The sequence below is a fragment of the Galleria mellonella genome, unplaced genomic scaffold (assembly GCF_026898425.1).
Source record: "Galleria mellonella isolate WM207_F2 unplaced genomic scaffold, CSIRO_AGI_GalMel_v1 utg312, whole genome shotgun sequence".
Lineage (NCBI taxonomy): Eukaryota > Metazoa > Arthropoda > Insecta > Lepidoptera > Pyralidae > Galleria > Galleria mellonella.
The window spans coordinates 3,923,789-3,945,649 of NW_026442074.1; the positions used below are offsets into that span (position 1 = coordinate 3,923,789).

The following is a 21,861-nucleotide window of genomic DNA, read 5'->3' on the forward strand; positions in this document are numbered from 1 at the left end:
TTAGTTCTCGTTTAGAGTATATTTTCAATTCGAGTTTTATTCAAATTCGAGATTCGTTAGTTGCAGTGTTGCCAGATTGGCTATTTTTTTCACTAATTTGCGGTAATTTTTTCTGATTTAAAAAAAACATTCTTGGAGAAAAATGGAAAGGACTTTTAGAAATTTGGGTATTATTCGTGGTAGTTTTAGTATTTATACATATATAAATACGATAAAACGTACAAATGACAGCAGACAAATAGATGGTAAAAGAAATTTGACGTAAAGAAGGGCGGTTTTTTTATTTTCGCTTTGTAGTTACTTGGGACAATAGACACAAGTTTGTGATTGGGTAAAGCGAAGGAAATCGTATCGATTTAGAGAGAAAATATTTGACATTTGGGCGAAAATAAAAAATAGCATCTGGCAACCCGAGCAAGTTGTCCGTTGAGCTGTGAACATTAATCATCCCTTGCTCAAATGAGTTACACGGAATATCTGGGAATATCGGATATTTTCTGTCGGTATACATGTCGCGATATGATCGCGACATTTGTCATTTCGCTGAACAGAGTTTTCGCTTCCACACGTTATTGTGGATACAATTTTAAATTGCTATTGTCATGAAAAAGTTTCGACTTGAAATTACATTATGTTTGTAATGAGATCAGGTAGTTTGGTTAACTAACTTTATGAGTCTATTTGAGTTTTAACTTTGTTTAGTTTAACTTTGTTCAAATGTTAAGTTAAACGAGATCGTTTTAGATACAACCAGATGTAGTATGTATATGTAAATACAAAGTATACCTTCCTACACATTAGAGCTATGAATGGTTAAAACACTATAGTCGATTTATGTATAGCAGTTCATGAAAAGGTATATTCTAGTAATACTTTTTTATGGTTAAATATGGAATGGTAACGCCGCCTGTGCTGTTGATATACACTGGCAGGGTACCAGTTAAAAATGATGTATTCAACAAGAATAAACCGTCATGGTTCTAGAGGGAACTGCATGTAAATCAACCTAATAGGTTGTAATGTCCAGGAAATACGGGAACACTCAATTAAACAACCTCAGTTGATACTCCAGGTTTTTAATACTACCTTCCGAACTTTTATTACAAAAGTACCTTCACTACATCTCCTCCACAATTAAATTAACAACTGAGGGGAAAGTAAGCACATAGGACTACTTATTAACTATGAAAACTTATATATAATAACTTAGGTCATTATTCACATTTACAGCACAGTGAATGAGAAAATGTCTTAGTTAATTTTATTGATAGTTACAGCTCTATATTTTTCCTCCACAATTAATATCGAGACATTACTACAATATAGATATATAAAAGAAAACCACAAAAATAAAAAAATAAAATCTTAATTATTAATCCGGGAAATGCAGACGGGAACCATAACTTAATAAGAAATAATAACTACTAATACTATAAGATATATACTATGCTATAAACCTAATTATAGACTAAAAAAATAATCTTTTGGGTGGATGAACTGGGCGTCCCGATCGTGTGCGGCGGACTCCAGGAACAGAGGCGGCGCGCGGTGGTGACCGCTCGGGCGCCTCGTTGGGAGGCGTGCCGTACGAGTCGTAATCGGCATCGTTGGGCGCCCGCGGCTCCGGCGAGCCGGCCGGTGTAGACGGCCGCACCTCGCCTTCCACTCCTAACCCTAGAGCCGTAGTTGGCGAGTCTGACTGAAACGGCTCCGTAGTTAGATCGTGGGTCAAAGAACAGGTTATCCCGTTGTCGTACTTATCATATGACCAAGCGGAACTATTCACGTTACCATTATAAGTCTTCGCATCCAGTAACTGGTTAATGTGACGCCTCCAAACGATATCAGTGTCCTTTACAGCAACATCGTAAACAACCTTACCGACACGACTGACGACCGATCCTAACACCCACACCGGTCTTTTTGGATTAAATCGATAGTCTCTAATCCAAACCTTATCATATCGCGAAAAGTATCGTCCTTTGCCACCGAAACAACGTCGTTGGCGTTCCTGGTTCAGCCGTACACGGTTATTAATCAACATTGGGTTAGGACCTGTGGCCGACGGTCGGACAGATATGAGGTCGAGTTAACATCGTAGATTCCTACCGAACATGAGTACTGACGGCGATACACCAGTCGTGCAGTGTGGCGTATTTCGGTAATAAAATAAATAATCATCTAATCGGCTGTGTATTTTTTATGGAACAATCTTTAAGCGCGTTTTTAATAAATCGTTTGCATGTTTTAACCGCGTTTTCGGCGAGTCCATTACTTTGCGGCGAATAAACGGGAGACAATATGTGAGTGATACCGTTGACGTCACAAAATTTTCCGAACTCAGAAGACGTAAAAGTTGTTGCGTTGTCTGTCACAATTGTTTTAGGCAAACCGAATCTCGAAAATACTTTTTTTAAATTTAAAATTAAACTTTGAGACGTCATATTTGGCATATCCAAGCATTCAATCCATTTACTATGAGCATCGACTAAAACAAGAAATATTTTACTACTTAAGGGCCCAAGATAGTCCAAATGAATTCTATCAAAAACAGATACAGGCCAATTCCATGATTCCATGTGAGCTTTCGGGGAGCTGACCGAACGGAAATGCAACGGTCACAGTTGGACACTGTTTGTTCAATATCACGGTCGATACCCGGGTACCAACAACGCTCTCGAGCCAACGACTTCATTTTCATTATGCCTAAATGCGCAGCATGGAGTTCTTGTATCACAGCCGACCTGTATACCTCGGGTACGACCACGCGATGTCCACGCATTAAACATCCATTGTCAACATGAAGCTCGTGCTGACACCGGCTGTACGGCAGCAATTCTACTCGTACTTTCCGTGGCCACCCTTTATTTATATATTGTATGACATCAGAAAGTGTAATGTCGGCAGCAGTAGACGACCGCATCTCCTCCAATGAGGCGGGCAATGTCGCACCGGCCGCCGCTAGTGCGTTAATATAACTAGGCATTTCGGTGTCATTAATTACTTCTTGCGGTTCCATTTCCACAGGAAACCGACTTAAATAATCAGCAACATTATTTCCACTGCTAACGAATTCAATTTTGTAATTATAAGCAGCGAGAAATAATGCATATCGTTGAAGCCTAGATTCAGTCATTTGAGGTACTCCTTTTTCTGGCGAAAAAATTGACAACAAGGGTTTGTGATCGGTTCTCAAAATGAATGGTTGCTGACGGCCATAAAGATACTGGTGGAATTTTTTGATACCATAAATGATGGCCGTCGCCTCCTTTTGAATCTGGCTATATGCACGTTCGCTTTTGTTTAATGCTCGTGACGCATAGCAGATGGGACGTTCGGCACCGTCGTGGTAGCGCGCTGCTAGAACCGCGCCCAGCCCACTTGGCGCCGCGTCTACGGTAAGCACGAGCTGCTGTCGGGGGTCATAGTGAGCTAACACTCGTGATGAACTCAATTCCCTTTTAACAGCATTAAACGCTTTTTGGTGCTCGTCTGTCCACTCCCACTCGATATCCTTTCGCAACAAAGTATGTAGTGGTTCTAGTAACGCCGCCGCTTGCGGTATGAAACTGTGATAAAAATTTACAATTCCTAAAAACGATTTTAATTGTTTCGTATTCATAGGAACCTTGACATCAATAATTGCTCTAATTTTATCTGGATTTTTGTGAATTCCCTCCCGATCTATGATAAACCCCAGATATTCCACTTTTTCCTGAAGAAAATAGCATTTAGATTTTTGCAATATAAGTCCAGCATCTCTTAGTCGAATCAAAACTTGTTCTACGCGTTCCCAGTGTAATTCGGGAGTAGATGCGGCAATAAGCACATCGTCGAGGAAACATACGACTCCATCTATGCCGTTCAACAATTGAACCATTGCACGCTGGAATAGCGCTGGTGCGTTTGCTAAGCCAAACACTAGCCGAGTGTAAACAAATAACCCCTTATGTGTATTTATACATGTGTATTCTTGAGACTGGTCGTCTAGTAAAAATTGATTATAGCTTTGTGACAAATCGAGCTTGCTAAAATAGCGACAACCGTGCAAGGAAGCACATAACTCATTCAATTTGGGTAGTGGATACGAATCCACTTTTAATATTTTATTAATTGTACCTGAATAATCGCCACAGATACGTACTTCGTTGTTCTTTTTTAAAACGGCAACAATCGGTGACGCGTACTTCGAATAAGAAACCGGTTTTAAAATACCTATCCGTACCAGTCTATCTAACTCCGCACTCACTTTGTCCTTGAGTGCAAAGGGCACTGTTCTAGCTTTACAAAATTTTGGGACAGCGCCCTCCTTCAAATGTAATGTCAACTTATAGCGATTAAAAGTACCAAGGTTGTCAGAAAACAGGGAATTATATTTATTTAAAATTGAGCTGTACTTATTTGCTGAGCAGTGATTTACTGTCACTAGTGCTAAATTAAATTTATACAAAAAATCCCTGCCAAGAAGCGAAACTGGGCCATTATTTACCACATAAAAACGAATGTACTGAAAGTTGTTATTATACGTAATCAATAAATCACATACTCCAATAGGTGACAACAACGAATCGTTATAAGTACGTAAGATTTTATCAGACTCACCGAGTGGATGGGTTTTAGAAAAATACCTGCGCCACACCGCCGACGGCATTGCCGACACCGCGCTGCCCGAGTCTATTTCCATGCTAAACGGTTTCCCGTCCGCGGTCACCGCCACAATCATCGGCGCACCCTCAGAACATCTAATATTATTTAACAGCGCATAATCGCTGTTTTCGCTCTCGTTATCACATTCACTGATAAAATTACTTCGCTTTTCGCTATTCCTATTTCTACGTGACTTAATGTTATTACGGTCAACCATACGAACACTTTTCGAGGCACACATACGTTTTAAATGACCTTTAACACCACAATTATCACAAGATAAATTACGATAACCGCACTGAGAAGACAAATGCGATTTAGCGCCGCATACTGTGCAGCGGTGTGTCACGCCATTTGCGCACCCGCCGCCGCCGCTGCCGCTGCCGCCGCTGCCGCCGCTGCCGCCGCTGCCGACGTCGCGGCTCCTGCCAGCGGTCGCATGGCGCCGCTCTGTCCGCTCAGCCGCGTACAGCACCAATTCAGATTTAATATTAAGCGCTGCCAGATCTGAACACGCAACCCGTTGCGCGCTTTCTACTGCTCCTGCTACCTCGACTGCTCGTGTTAATTTGAGTTGTCCAGGATCCTCCCGAAATAACTTCTCTCGTACAACTGGGGAGTCAACGCCGAGGACGAAACGATCCGTCATACACATTTCTAGCGAAGTACCAAACTGACATGTAGATGCCAAGCCACGAATACGCGCAGCATATTCTGGTAGGGACTCGTGGGGGTCTTTCTTAGCCGAATAGAATTTCTGCCGTTCCGCATATATGCACTTTTTGGGTTGAAAATGAGCATCCAAAGTATCTACAATCACACTGTAGGTGGCCGACTCGGGCACAATTGGAAATAACAAATCACGAGTTAACCGATATGAGTCCTGTGACATGCAATTAAGTAATATAGCACGTCGTTTAACACCATTCACGTCGCTTGTATCGTTAATACCATTAGCCACAAAGAAATTTTTCAACTGTGCACTATGAACTCCCCACTCATCACTTTTACAGTCAAATAATGGCACGCTCCCGTAAACTGACATTTTATACTATGTTACTGTGAGTTCAAAAGTCGATCAATTATCAACTGAAAGCCTCGTCGCCACTGTAATGTCCAGGAAATACGGGAGCACTCAATTAAACAACCTCAGTTGATACTCCAGGTTTTTAATACTACCTTCCGAACTTTTATTACAAAAGTACCTTCACTACATAGGTATTGCTGGGGAGGAAGGGGGGAGGGATTGTTAGTAATGCAGACTACCAGACCTATTGCTAGTAATATACCCTGACAGGTCGACCTGCATGTGGTCCCCTCTGGAAATCATCGTGCTGAATTCCAGGTGTATATATCACGGAGGGCTAACTGACCTGCCTTTTCATTTTCACTTATCATCCTTCACTGATGCTTCGCCAGCTTATACCGTTAGCGCAGGCAGGGCTACCATATCATTATCATCTATTAAAACAAAACAGGTATTGCTAACAATGCGGCTGTTAGACCCCATTACCAACAATCCCTTTCTCCCAAAAGTAAAAACAGTATATTAATAAATGTATCGATATTAATAAATAATATATTAAATAAACAATTGAAAGAATCTTATTTATGCAAAGATATTAAGATTTTTTTTACTTTTACAATATGAATTCGATTTCCGTATAACTTATACAATATTATATTATCCGCTAAAGTCATAACAAATAATTCGTATTAATCCTATTTTGTATCTTATGGGGTCCATTACTAAAGTGCAATTTTCAAAAACATAAATAAAATTATTGTCATAATAAAATTTAATGAAGAAAACTCTACATGGCCGATTTGTAAGCGACTTGACGTAACAATCAATTCGAACAATTAGTTCTGAAACAATCAAAGCCGACACAATGTACCGTGATATTAGTTTTAGTTATTTGCTATGCCAACCTCGATTATAGTTTAATTACTGAACCCATTTGGCAGGGTTTGGCATCTGGTGTGCAATTCACTTCTATGGTATTACAATTTACTCCATGGTGGTTGTCAAGTAGATTAATATAATAACATAGTCTGTTACACGTTTCGAGAAACTTCAAGTCGCACAAAGATTAATAGGCTTACGTTACGTAGTTTACTATGTAATAGAATTTACGGAAAATTTCAATTGGATCGAATTAGTTGAACGCATAGATTATATAGATAGAGCATCGAGTCTTGAAATCGTATCAAGTTTTTATCAGCTAATTATTAAATTTGTTGATCCGGTTTTTTATTAGTGTTCTATATACTTACGCACAAAATAATTTAACGTATCTATATTTAATTATTAAATATATAAAATGAAATTCTACGCAATAAAAAGATGCAAAAATAATAAGATAAAATAAATATAGAAGTTATATAAGTATCACTCATAACTATTTATCACACAAAATTGTATGAAAAAGTTGACCCACTTTTCTCGAAGCATTTGTATGGAGATACTTTATCTATACAATCTAAGGTTGAACTATATATATATATATATAGTGAACGTAGTTATGTACTGACGAACTGGGAATATAAAACAATACAACGAAATAAATGAACTAGTGTTCGTGTAACGCAAATGTGTGCATGTGATTGTTCTGAATTTGAAATTAATTCAAAATTCAAAACATTTAATTTTTATAACTTTGGTAGTAACACCTTTAACGACGATGAGTCAGGATTTATGTCTTGATTTATATTTATTTTATAGTCAAAGATCTTTAAGTACGTAGTCCCACCAAGGAACGTATAGTCAATTATGTTCGTGACTAAGACATCCTGTCAATTCTGAAGATTAACGTGACAAACCAAAAAGAGATAGGGCTTAAATTTGATTGACCAGCCAATTCAAACTGCTTCGATATTTACTTACATTAATACTTTTCTATACTTATCTTTTGGAATTTATATTCTACTACTCTTCACTCACGACTTCGTCTACATACTCGTAACTGTGATACATTGATCGACCAGGATAACAATACAAAGATTTCATTTGATTGAACGTCGAGCCGTCGAGGCGCCAAGAATAAACAAACAAATAAAACACTTTCACTTTTAGTAAGGATTATTTTTCATACTGTCAATTTTGGTTTCGTTTCTTTTACCAGTGAGAGGCTTTGTATGAAAGTCGCCTGCTTGGGCACCTCTACTATACGAGTGTTTCTGCGAAGCAGCAGTATTTGCATTGCTATGATTCGGTGTGAAAGGAAAAATATGGCAGTCAAGTTACAGAGTATGCTTAAGGGATAACATAGTGTCTCTCGCGGTGTTGTTAATTTTTATACACGATAGTAGTATCTCGCTGCTTTGTAAGTCGTTTTGTGATATCGAATAACCTATAGATATATCTTAAAAAGACATTCAAAGAAACAAACTCTTTTGCTTATTATACTCGTATTTTTTTTTTGATGGATAAAAATGGTATGGTAAATCCGCCAGCGCTAACGAGATACACTGACGGAGCACCAGTGAAAGGTGATAGATGAGAATGGAAACAAGCCAGTTAGCCCATCATGATGAATTTATCAGGAATTAACCATGATAGTTTCCAGGGGGAACCGCGAGGAGGTCGACCTGGTTGGGTATATTGCTAGTAAGGGGATTCTCAGGCTCCATTACTAACAATCCCTTTCCCCCCATTATACTCGTATTAGTATAGATAAAGTGCCTCCTGAGAGAAATTCATATAAATAGCGTCCTTTAATGATAATTAGATGAACCGAGGGGAAAAGAGTTGTTAGTAAAGGGTTTAACTAGTCCCTTGCTAGCAAAATACCCTATTAGGTCAAAGTCCACGCAGTTCCCCCTGGAAACTATTAAATCTACTGATTAATAATTGTTGAATTCTTCACAATGGGCTAACTGTCCTTTTTTTGTCGAGGAGAAATGCAGACCCACATACCTCGGTAAAGATATGTGGGTATTGGCAGTGCCAACTGTCCTACTTCACCCTCACCTATCATCCCTTACTGATTACCCGTCAGTGTACACCGTTAGCGCAGATGAGATCACTATTTTATTAAAATAAAAAAAAAATACACGTAAAAAAACCGTCAAATTGTTTGCCACCATTCTAAGCTATTGCCGTTACAATACTATGACCGGTATAAACGTAGTAAGTAAATTCATTTAATACCAACGTGATATCTAGTAACTATCAGCTGACCAGTCTATGTACAATGGACCGGATTATCAATTCTCAATTTGGATACGTGCCAACTCTTGATCCGGCCGCAACGCCGTTCTCCAATAATAAATTTCAATAGATTTATGAAGATATTGAAATGAAAACAATGTTGAAATTATCAAATCATATTTCACTAAAAAAGTTTGCGTAAAAACTGTAACAGATATATATGCAAGTTCATTTCACTTTGTTTGATAAATTTCTCACTCGTTATGAAAATTGTATTACACTACATTTAGATTTCGACTCGAACGTTTTACACATAGGGAGACTTTGTACAAAAGTCGATTGCTTGGGTACCTCTGTCCCATTCGTGTTTCAACCGTGAAGCAGTTGTGTTTGCATAGCTGTGTTTCGATTTGAAGGGTGGGTTATGGCGTGAATTTACTGGGTACAGAGGAATAACATCTGAGTCCTCAGGAATAGCAACGCATGCTTGGGGGGTATCATGGGCGAAACAGTATATTCTGTTATGTCCATGATACTGCTCATGTCTATAGGCGACGGTTACCACTTTCCATCAGGTGGGCCGTCAGCTTGTTCGCCATTCTAAGTTGTATGAAAAAAACACACAGTGATTTTTAATAAATTTAGGCAATTATTAAAAAACTAATATTATTTATATTATTTACTAGCAATATGTACTTAAACATTAAACATATTCGCCGTGTGGTGTAAAACAAGCCACCACTTCCTGAGAGAAAGAGTTATATTCAGCAATGGACATATTATGACTGATATGATGATGATGATTAAACTTTTTTTTAAAGTAATATCCTATTAACCACACGATACAGCGCCATCTAGTACCAAACTTAGCAGCAGAACTAATAGGTGAGACAGTGTGAAACCGCTGTACTGCCAAGGTCGTCATTATCATTTATAGTAATAAATATAATAATAAATTATCTGATTAATTGATCAATTACTCATTACACGCAAATAACGGAATAGCAGAGTAGGGTTAATTAGGTCATAAATTAACTTCATTGAACTATACTCGTATGTACATATTTAACAGCTAGTTTAATATAAATCTTAATCTATACATCAGCCTTTAACTGTCCACTGCTGAACATGCCACATACTGAACATAAGGTTTTAGAGATGTTTTTAAAGGGATGTTGCTACCTTTTGCTCGTCCTTCCTTAGTCGCCTCTTACGACACCCACGGGAAAGAAAAAGGTAGCCTTTTCTATGCCAGAACTACATGGCGAATGTTAAATGTTAATATATGAATGTAAGATATTTATTATATTTGTTTAGTTAAATGATAAATTAATTAATTAAGCTTATTTTTTAAAAAATACTAAAATTAATCGCTATAAAATTAATTGTGCGTTTCATGTGTGAAAAGGTGACGAAATCATGTCATTTCAATTACTGTACCGTAACATACGGGCGGGGGGGGGGGGGGTAATTCCATAACAAGAGTATCAAGTTATCTTTTCCCTTTATATACCTACATAATTGAATTGATTTAGGTACGAAAGGGTTTGTTGATGGGTGCGGATAGGTGATTCAATTAGCTGTAATGACGTTGTGACTTTTTTCTATCAGGCAAGGTTAATGTGTTATATTCGTACGTCCAATTAACGTTTAACGTATAAAAGTATAGAAAAATAAAATAGAAAATAGAATTAATCATTAATGTTTTCGCGATAACTAAAATTACCATATCTATATGTTGCAGTCAAAACTCTTAACCAGTCAAAAGTACTATTGACTAGCAAAATCAGTCAAAAGGACTTTTAACTAAACAGGTTCGTCAAAAGTGGTTTTGACTGAAAATTATTGGTTATTAGTACTTTTGACTGCAAATTTGCGGTTAGATTAGGTACTTTTAGTTGTTATTTTAGTCAAAAGTATTATTGACTAAAGCATACAAAAGGTCATACAAAAGGTCAAAAGTACTTTTGACTGATTTTGCTAGTCAATAGTACTTTTGACTGGTTAAGAGTTTTGACTGCAACATATATATGTACCTACAAATGTAAACGCATCATTACAGAACGATTGTACCTATTTGTCTAGTTCTTTTTTTTTGTATTTGAAATTGTCAGGACAAGGTTCGTGTGAAAGATATTTAAAAAATTGTACGAAAAAGTGAAAATTTTAGCTTATAAAATCTCCTTTTAAAAAATAAGTGTGTGAGACAGAAGATAGTAGGTAGATCTTCAAAAGTATTGACAGAATTGATAGATTTAGTTTCATTGTTATTTAATTTAACTACATTGTCGTACTATAAAGGATTTTTTTTTGTCTTGTTTTTTTCTTTAGTACTCGTCCGAAGCCGAAACGGATATTTAGTTTATGATAAAATCCCGAGATGGTGTAATAGTAATCAATAAATACGGTTATTTTCAAGCGATTTCCTAAAAGAGGTTTTCAATTCATCTACATGTTTTGTGGCTATGTTTCATAATTACATCAATTTAAACTTATTCTGTTAAAGCCTTATAGTGTGTGTTAACACACTATATAGCTTACTTTCCTATTGATACAATAGTAATTATGCTAAGCATAATCTAGTAGATTTTGGAAAACATATGTATTTGCAATTTGAATACAAATATTTTCAATTAATTTTTTTTTTATTTATTTATTCTTTATTGTACACAAAAAATTACAACATATAATATATATAAAATAAAGATGTACAACAGGAGAGCTTAACTCTGTAAGAGTTCTCTTCCAGCAAACCCTGAGTGGAAAGGAGCATTAATTATTAGCGGGCAGTATGCGTACAATAATAGAAGGAAACATTATAGATGTTTCTATAAATATAATATAAAATTTATAAAATATAATATAAAATTTATCTACGATCCTATCATCGTTCATCTATTTATTTTGTCGTATGTGAAACTATTTATGTTTTTTCTTTTTCTATTATTAAATTAAACTAATTATTTGTACAAAAAACGGATGAAGCTAAACAATAGTATAAATATAATATATAAACATAACAATGCTCTTTGATAGCCTACAACAGGCCATACAAAAATGTCTCGCTAAGTTGATTAATGTATCTGTCAGACCACGGGGCGACTCTTGAATATGCACAACCGATTTATTTTGGCAGCTGTAACCATTTCAAATAAAATGTTTTAATTTTTGCCAGCTTTCAAATTGGAAATGATATATCAACAATTCAAATTCTTTTGACATGACAGAAATGGAAAAAATAAAAAAAATTATATTATAAAATTTTGTCTGAAAAAGATATATATCTAGCATCCGAATGTGAACATTATTGTATGTGTATTAAGGTTCATTAATTTTGATTATGCCGTTGTATCGTAAAATGTAATTATAACTGAGAATTGCAAATATATGTTGTATTCTTAATAAAATTCTGTTAATTTCTAAGTGTAAGCGATGGTTACCACTTTTTTTTAAAGTACTGAGGTGGCAATCAAAGATACGGCCCACCTGATGGTAAGTGGTTACCGTAGCCTATGAACACCTGCAATACCAGGGATATTACGCGCTCGTTGTCGACCCTGAAGAAACCTCTTTACCCCCTTTTTGAAGAACCCCATGCTCGGCAATCTCGGCAGGAAGCTCATTCCATAACCTGAGTGTTCGTAGGAGAAAACATCTTTGAAACCGCGTTGTACGCGATCAGTTAGGCTGTAGGGTATGAGGATGAACTTTCGATGGCGAGCCGTACGATAGTAGAAAATATGATTATTCTACTATTTACAGTATGATTTTAAAATCATACTGTAAATAGTAGAACTAAACGGACGAAAAAGTCCGATTTATTCTAGATAATAAGATAATAATATTTGTGATAAAACTAAATCGTATAACTATACGGATATATAGTTATTTTTTAAGTATACTTAATTTCAAAATTCACCAAAATTTCTTACGGCAGTTTTTAGTAAGGACAAAATTATTTTATTAAAAATGTGATCGTCAAAGGATCGTCTATAAAAAAAAATATTTAAGAATTTTTTTTTTAATTTATTACATTTCATTTCAAAATTACTCTTCTCCTTCATTATAATGTACAAATTTGTTCAATAATATATTTATGTATATTTTTAAATTAACTTCTTTACCAGGAAAAAATATACATACGAATAAATAGTAGGCATTAAAATAACATTTTTTACGTGATCGCAGGCAACAATTTGTTGGAAAATTTGGAGCAAAGCAAAATAGGTGTTCGATTGTGAGATATGAAGTAATTTGATATTTTTCGCTTCAGCCGTGCGGAAATACCATGAAAATGGAACGAAAGTAATTTAACGATATCTTTAACATTCAAATCAGGTCATATTCGGAAATAAAATATGTTAGATGATTTACAATTAGTGACTTGAATTATATACATTTACATTTTAATCATATCCGACGCAACCTCACGGTTTAAACTACTAGTGTAGTTTAAACCGTGAGGTTGCGTCGTAAAATAGACCACTCTTTCCTTTCCTGTGGGTGTCGTAAGAAGCGACTAAGGAAGGGTGAGGGATGGGAGTCCATTGCTTGGGTACCTCTGTCCCATTCGTGTTTCTACCGGAAGCAGTTGTGTTTGCATGGCTGTGTTTCGGTTTGAAGGGTGGGATATGGCGTGAATTTACTGGGTACGGAGGAATAACACCTGAGTCCTCAGGAACGGCAACGCATGGAAGGTATCATGGGCGAAACAGTATACTCTGTTATGTCCATGGTACTGCTCATGTCTATAGGCGACAGTTACCACTTTTCATCAGGTGAGCCGTCAGCTTGTATGCCATTCTAAGTTGTATAAAAAAAATCTCCAAAGTCTAACTGCAGTTGCCAATCCGCCTGCCAAGCCTAGCAAATACTGGCAAAAACCCTCAAGGAAGAGGCTTATTTTCAGTAGTGGACAGTTAAAAGCTGATGTGACTGTATTAGTATAGAATTGTACTATCAGTGATACAACTGAACAATGTTCTAGTGTTAAAAGTCTCAAAAACACTATAAATACACGTTAAATTTTAATATAATAACTACCTGTTTAACTTACATATAATTTGGTCGAGAAAGCTCGATTAGTTTCGGGATCATCCGGCACCCTTAATCCGCACGCCTCAGGCCGCCAAAGTCATGCTTGTGCTCGCATAACAGCGGCTCATAACTAAGGATAGCCCCGAAAACAACTTAAGATTTCTTAAGTAATGTTTATTTAGAAAATATATTTATTTTGGCTTGGAGTTTATCTGACATCTAAAACTGGGTGGCGACTTAAATTTCCAATTAAATCTCCGGTGAAAGAGAAAATAACAAATCTATTTGATTCAACTAATGACGGTAGATTACCACGTTGGTTTCTAATACTCTCGGCAAATGGGCATATTTATATATTTATTCGTTTATTGCACAATACAATTAGTACAAATGTTTAACAAAAATATGCTCTACTAACTAACCATTAGATAAAAACAAAAAACGTTTAAGAACAATGATGGCGAACATATATTACATCAAAAAAAAAAACCTATTAATATAAATTGACATAATAATAAATATAATACCGAATATTTTTTTTAATGCAACTTAAAATCACAATCAAGGTGGCAGTCCACCTGATGGAAAGTGGTAACCGCCTCCTATAAGCAGTACAATAAACAACAGAGAATACTATTTTCTTCATATGCGTTGCCATCCCTGAAGTCTAAAGTGCTTATGTATCCTGTAAATTCACTTTAATATTAAGTGAATCTACAGGATACAGAAGCACTTAATATTATAAATATATTACATATATAAATATATATTCCCTTTATGCGTCTTAGGGAGAAAAACCTCAAAAACTCCGCACTTTACCACATTTCGTTTACGAGTTTAAATCTAACTTTTCAATTCAATCGAGGTGTTTGCTGAGATCGCGAAAGATATTTTTCACAAAGTTTTCTATAGTCTATATATATAGGTCTGAGTTCTATTTTTTTTTTTGCAACCTGAAATGGCTAACAATCTAAAGGCCTATATAATGGAAATTATTTTTGTTTCGAATAATTACTTCAGGTTCTCAGGGTACTCCAAATTCACATACAGGTCTTACGAACTGACTGTAAACCTTGTGTCTGAAGGATAACGGGAAAGAGAGATTGAGCTGTCTTACTAGTAATATACCCCGTCAGGTCGATTGATGCCTATGGATATAAAAGGTAGTATCCCGTTATGCGTTGCCTTATTATAAATTAATAAATGAAGAAATTTACATTATTGTCTTATAAGTATTATAATATTCTTTTATTTTACTGAACTAGATGTTATCTTGTGGAAGTCTATATCATTTTATTGTTATTATTTGAATACCCACACTTTATTAAATTCCGCTACCATTTCTACGTGTGTTACTGCCAACGACATAAATTAAATAAACACAATAACATTCTTTTTCCACTGAGGAAAACTGTTATGAATCAAGAATAGGTAATTCAACGCCTCATAATTTGAGGATAAATAACAAATTAAACGTATTCCTTAATATCTAAAAGATTTTATAATAAAATGTAATTATATACTAGAGCAATGATTTTATTTTAATTAAATAGAATAGGACTTCTCTTCATCTTACATTCTATAAGTACTTGCTTTATAAAGTATCTAGAAGTAATACACATTTAATGATATAACAAATAATATAGAACAACTTAGTTGCATAGAAAAAGAGAGAAAGTTAGTTACGTATCGCATGCACGCACGCACGCACGCACGCACGCACGCTTTGATCCACACACACACACTGATAAATAATAAGATATTTTATAAATTTCAAATTTTCAAAGTATTTACCTATTAACGCTAGAAATGTTATAAAATAACGCTCACGATAATAATAAGCAAACTCAATTGATCATTTATATCTATTATTAGTAAGGATTATGCATACCTATATTCATATTATTATATTATTGCAGATTGCGAGAAGTGATTGGGGTGCGTAAATCAATTTTGCAAAGCTTTTAACGGTGTTGTCTGGGAAGCCGTTGTAGAGCAATTTGCGAAAGCCTTTAACATCATGAAATATGGGTACGTTTTCAACGAGTTCAAAAAGTCGGTTAACTCAATTGAGTTAATAAGATAGGTATATGATAACATATGATGAACGAGTACCCGAAAATTTATAGCCCGATTTCAAAAAAGGATAGGTATTTTTTTAATAAATAAAATAGTATGGTAACCCTTTCTGCGGTGTTAATTTAAACTGGCAGCATAACTGGTAAGGTATTAAGGACAGAAGAAGTGAGTTAGTTGAGTTGCCTTAAATTTAGTACGGTTGTTTCTAGACCTCCCTGAGGTAAATCTATTATATTGCTAGTAATATAGGGGCCGCTAGTCCCTATTAATAATAACCCCTTCCATTCCAGGTGGTGATTTTTTTCTATATATGAAAATGGAATAGACACCCCCGATATTGGTATACGCTGGCGGATCACCAGTGACAGATGGTAGGTAAGGGATAAATCAGATCAATTAGCGCATCGTGACGAATTCCACAAGAATTAACCACGATGATCTCCAAGGGGAACCGCGTGGAGGTCATCCTGCACACATATCTGTCACGCCTGTCTCCAATTAGGGTAGGCAGAAACAATGGAACGCCAAATGCTTCGATTCAAACAAACATCTTTCGCTTCTTTCACATTCATCAATCTTTTCATACACGCTCGCCGGTTACGGGGTACTTTTAATTTGGCCCTTCTTCAGCACGTGAGGTCATCCTGATAGGGTATAAATCCCCTTCCCTCCGATATTGTTTGATAGGTACATATGTTAATAATATTACAACATCTCAATCGATTAACATTTTACTACGATCCCGATATATACTAAGAATAAATACAATTTAATTAAATAATATTTTGTCACTGACTCGGAACATGTAAGGGTCAATTTTCTTGGCAATCCTGTTTGACTGCTAGTACTTGCTAAACCAGTCCTTTGAAGGAATTGCCACGAACGTAATATTATGTACATTACATTAGTGGCAATTTCATTTCTACGGAAAACAGCATTTATATAATATTTTTTTGTAACTAATGGGAGACAGGCGTGACAGATATGTATGTATGTATGTAATATAAAGTAAATACATAAGTTACAGAAAATATTTTACACCTGCTATTTTCCGTGGCTTTGCCTGTTTGTATATAAAATAAATTTTTAAATATTATATGACCTATCCGTTCACCAAATTTCATTGAAATACGTTCGCCCATTTAAAGTTAATTAAGTAACTAACAGACTAGATGTCTAGAATCTATATAAACTTTTATATTTACATTATTAGTGGAATTAATAAACTAATTTGATTTCTTGATTTCATTACATTCAACACAATGGTAACAATTAAGTCTCTAACATCTAAGATTATAGTCGTGAACATATTTCCTGGTTTAGTATGTATTTAATTTATTATATAACTCAATCTATATTAACATTATATAAAGAAATATTTGATTGTTTGTTTGTAATGGATAAACTAAAAACTCAAAAACTACTTCATCGATTTTAATAAATCTTTCAGCTGTAATAAACTACATTATCAGCAAATAATATAAATATTATTTTTCTTATTATTATTATCATATATTATTTTCTCTCCACCAGTGTACAGCCGGGGCGTATCGTTAGTTTATCATAATTTTATTTCACTTTTCACATCCAATTCACATGACGACAATCCCAGAAAGCATTTTCAAACGATCATAGAAAACAATATATCACCTCGGGCCATGCTGTCAAACAAGGAATTGTTTTTGATTCTTTTATTTTAAAATAATAATCAAAGATCGGCTGAATAATGGCTTACCATTAAGAATCTTAAAAATAAAAGAATTTATTGTATATTCTATTACGTGATATCTTCGCCAATATTGGACCGATTTTGACGAGTTTTTTGAAAATCAAAAAGATTTACTCCTATACCAAAATTAAATTAGATCTTCGTCATTGAAATCGCTCTCCTATGTGGAAAAAGTACTAAAATATTAAAGTAATAAAATTAAATCTTTTGTCTGGAGATAAAAAATAATATATAAAATAAAATTATATTAATAAAATTGTATATTGTTATGAAAGTTAAAAATTCTGTCTAAAAAATGTTCGATGAATAATATAAATAGAAAATGCTAATAAGAATAAAATAAAGAGTATGTAAAAAACAAGAAGTATTTTTTAAATACATTTATTTCACAATATTAAACAAATTAAGACAATTCAAAGGAAGAGCTTCACTAATTTACTAAGGCAATCGTTTTATATTAAAGTTTTTAAAATCAATCAATACTCAATCTTCGCCGCCCATCGTCAAACCATTGTCAATGAAATAATTCGATCCAGTAACACTTTTAGCTTTATCGCTAGCTAAATAAAGAATCAACTCGGCGACTTCTTCACAACTTGAATATTTACCGAGTAATGATTTTTTACTAAACTCCTCTATGGGAATATCTACTCCAGCTTTAATTGTAAGCTCCGTTCCGACCAGACCTGGACTTATAGTATTTACTCTAACTCCAAGTGGTGACAACTCCATAGCAGCTCCTCGTGTGAAATGACTTACAGCAGCTTTAGACATACCGTACACATTCAACGCTGGTAGAAAATGAATCTTTCCAGCTATACTGGATATATTGATAATATTACCTTTAGTTTTTATTAGATGTGGCGCTGCCAAGCTGGTTAAATTAACCATTCCACGAACATTGGTGTTTAACATTTCATCATAGGTTTTAATTATACTGTTGTCGATTAAAAGTCCTAAACGCATAACACCAGCATTGTTGATAAGTACATCTAATTTACCAAATTTTTCGATAGTATTATCGATTGTTCGTTTAGCATCTTCATCTTTAGATACATCTGCTTTGATTACTAATGGTGTGGATCCAATTCTCTTAATTTCATCGGCGGTTTTCTTCAAATTTGCCTCGTTCCTACCCAAAATGACTACTTTGGCGCCTTCTTTAGCAAACATTACAGCCGTGGTTGCACCAATACCAGCGCTCGCGCCAGTTACTAAAACAATTTTGTTTGCAAAACTCATTGTTAAAAATCTTTACGCGGAACGACGTCTACTTGGTAGAATATCTTTTTCAAAACTGAGACTTACAGCTTGAATTGATGATTTATAATTAATATCTATGTTTATGCAATTATTAGTTGTTTTTCTTTACATAATTAATTATTGATGATGCTTATAACTCATCTTAATTCACAGAATAACATTTTAGTTTCATTATGCTCTTAAGAGTAAAATTTGTTCATTAAAAATTTAAAACTGTTAAAAATTTAAGCAATTGGGTTCGCCTACTCGGTCTGGTAGCAATAAAAAAGTACTAATACTTTTTGTTTATCTGTGGTCTACTTCCTGAGAGTTGCATGACATGGTTCTGTTATTAATCGATTATATTTTTTAAATATATTTGTACTTATCTGAAAAGAAATACAATATATACTCATATGTCTATTTTTTATTCAAATATCAATGTAACAAAATAGGTATGCTTACACTTAAAATTTAAGGTAGTAAGTAGTTATTATATTTTTATGAAAAAATAATTTATACGTCATAGTAAATATTTTTTAAAAAAATCCATGAATACTCTTTAAATCGTAAAGATACAATAATTATTCACAAATATTAAAGTTAAATGTATATGCAGTGAACTTAGCACTATCTTTATTATATCATTAATAATTATTACTGTTATTTTCAAACAACTCTAAGAGATTATTAAATGTTATATAAAAGATGTTTATTGTTATAAAAGTTAGAAATGATTATATAATTATATCTTATCAATTATATATTTACTTCATGGAAACACTAGCTGTGACTTGCAATTTTATCTATTGCAATCCATAAATCCTAAGCATAAATCAATCCAATATGCCAGTTTTTAAATTTTTAATCAAATTCAATGAATGGTCTTTCGGTTTGAAGGGTGGGATATAGCGTGAATTTACAGGGTACAGAGGAATAACACCCGAGTCCTCAGGAATGGCAACGCATGGGGGGTATCATGGGCGAAACAGTATACTCTGTTATGTCCATGGTACTGCTCGTGTCTATAGGCGACGGTTACCACTTTCCATCAGGTGGGCCCTTAGCTTGTTTGCCATTCTAAGTCGTATAAAAAAAAAGAATGGTCTAAGTGTGAGACGATAATAAAACACTTTTTTATCTTTACAAATATTTTGCTTTTATTATAACATCACTTGAATTGTATAAATCGGTCACAAATAATCTGTATCAATAGAAGTTAATGAAAATGTAAATAGACGAATAACTGAACAGACCACAAAAGAGTCTACTGATGTCCAATAGCAGTACAAAGAAAAAATATTTATTTTACTTTATTGCACCATAAACAAAAATATACAACGACAAGTGAATAATTCAAGTGAAATACAGTAACATAAATAAGTTATTGAATGTTTCGATTACTTACCGACTTTATTTTAAGAGAATTTTTGTAATAATTTCAACTATACTTCATTATGACTAGTGGCGAGCTATGGAGAGTGCTATTCTTAAAGTTTATTTACGTGCTAGAATCCGAAATGAGGATATCCGCAAAATGAAAAGAAAGGTTCCTGAGTGGCGATCATGTACGGGCGAATGCAGTATCAGACAACCCACCTAAACTAGATGAAGTGACGACCTCGAATGCATTGTAGGGGATCAGTGTATGCAGGTGGCTCAGGATTGTTCTTTATGACAGTCTATGGGAGAGGCCTATGTTAACAGTGAACGGATAATGGCTGAGCTGACGATGAAGATGATTTGACTGATTGATGAACACTTTATTACCCTTCCATTACTAACTATTGAATTAAACTAAAGACATTCGCGGTATTGCATAAAGCAATTTATATACTTATTAACTACTTTTTACAAAAAACATACATATCTCTGCGTGGTCTACGGCTTGTACAACAGATTGTGCTCAGAGGAATTGTTCTATATGATGCCCACGGCCACTTTCTACCATCGAACGGCTCGCCATCCATATCCTACAGCCTAAATAGTCACGTACAGCGCGGTTTTAGAGATGTTTCCTCCCACGAACACTCAGGTTATGGAATCATCTCCCTGCCGAGGTTTTCCCAAGAGACTACAGCATGGGGTGCTTCAAAAGGGGAGTAAAAAGTTTTTTTCAGGGTCGGCAACACGTGCGATTATTGCAGGTATTCATAGGCTACGGTAACCACTTACTATCAGGTGGGCCGTATGCTTGTTTGCCACCTCAGTGGTATAAAAAAAAATATCTCAAATACATTAACACCTTCTATTTGTCTACAACAATTTGTTACTTCTATTTCTGTTTCAATTTGCGAGCAAGTCAGCACTGTGACAAAATCCTTTAAAATAAAACATGTTCCCTTCACCACGTTTAGATGTAGCTATCTGTATTACAGGTGTGCCATTCAAATTACCCACACTTCCCCCTAAAGTAGATTCGTCCCGTTTCAATAAATAACCGCGCGGATAGGACCGAGATACGAGAAACAAATTGTGCCACTTTGAGAAATTTCAACCCGAATTATGTTTTTTATTCCTACGATAAAATATTTGTATGTTAATAAAACGTGTTCAAATGATAATTTTAGGGTTTTTATTCATGCAAATGGCCAGTGGAATGGCATTGTCTAATATCGTTTAAATAATTTTGAACATTATCATTTTCTGCTACAGACAGTTTTATGTTCTTCATAACTTCAGTCTAATACACTGCCTTACGTTTCAATGGTTGTATACGTTGCAATTCGAATCCTGTATAATTTAAATATCATGTAACAATTTAATATTCTATACATTATATATTTGTAAATAATCTAGGCTTTTTGCATGTTAGTACCCAGATACTTTTTATTTTTGATTTAAAATTTCCTTTTGTCGGGGCAACTAATTTATGTATTCTCCTCCAACTAGCTCTATTCTAGGCCATGTTTTTGACATTCTTATACTCCCATATAGTCCCATCAGTTGTTTCTCGGTCTTCCTCTACTTCTTT

General features: G+C 34.8%; 2 protein-coding genes across 2 annotated transcripts in view; both read right to left on the reverse strand.

Annotated features, from left to right (window-relative positions):
- LOC113515231 (uncharacterized) overlaps positions 1-21,861 on the reverse strand; it is a 436,442-nt gene that overhangs the window by 231,064 nt on the left and 183,517 nt on the right. The window lies entirely within an intron of this gene.
- LOC113515230 (3-oxoacyl-[acyl-carrier-protein] reductase FabG-like) lies at positions 18,011-18,968 on the reverse strand. Its single transcript, XM_026899390.3, has one exon. The coding sequence runs from the start codon at positions 18,885-18,887 to the stop codon at positions 18,129-18,131; it is 759 nt and encodes a 252-aa protein (XP_026755191.1). The 5' UTR covers positions 18,888-18,968; the 3' UTR covers positions 18,011-18,128.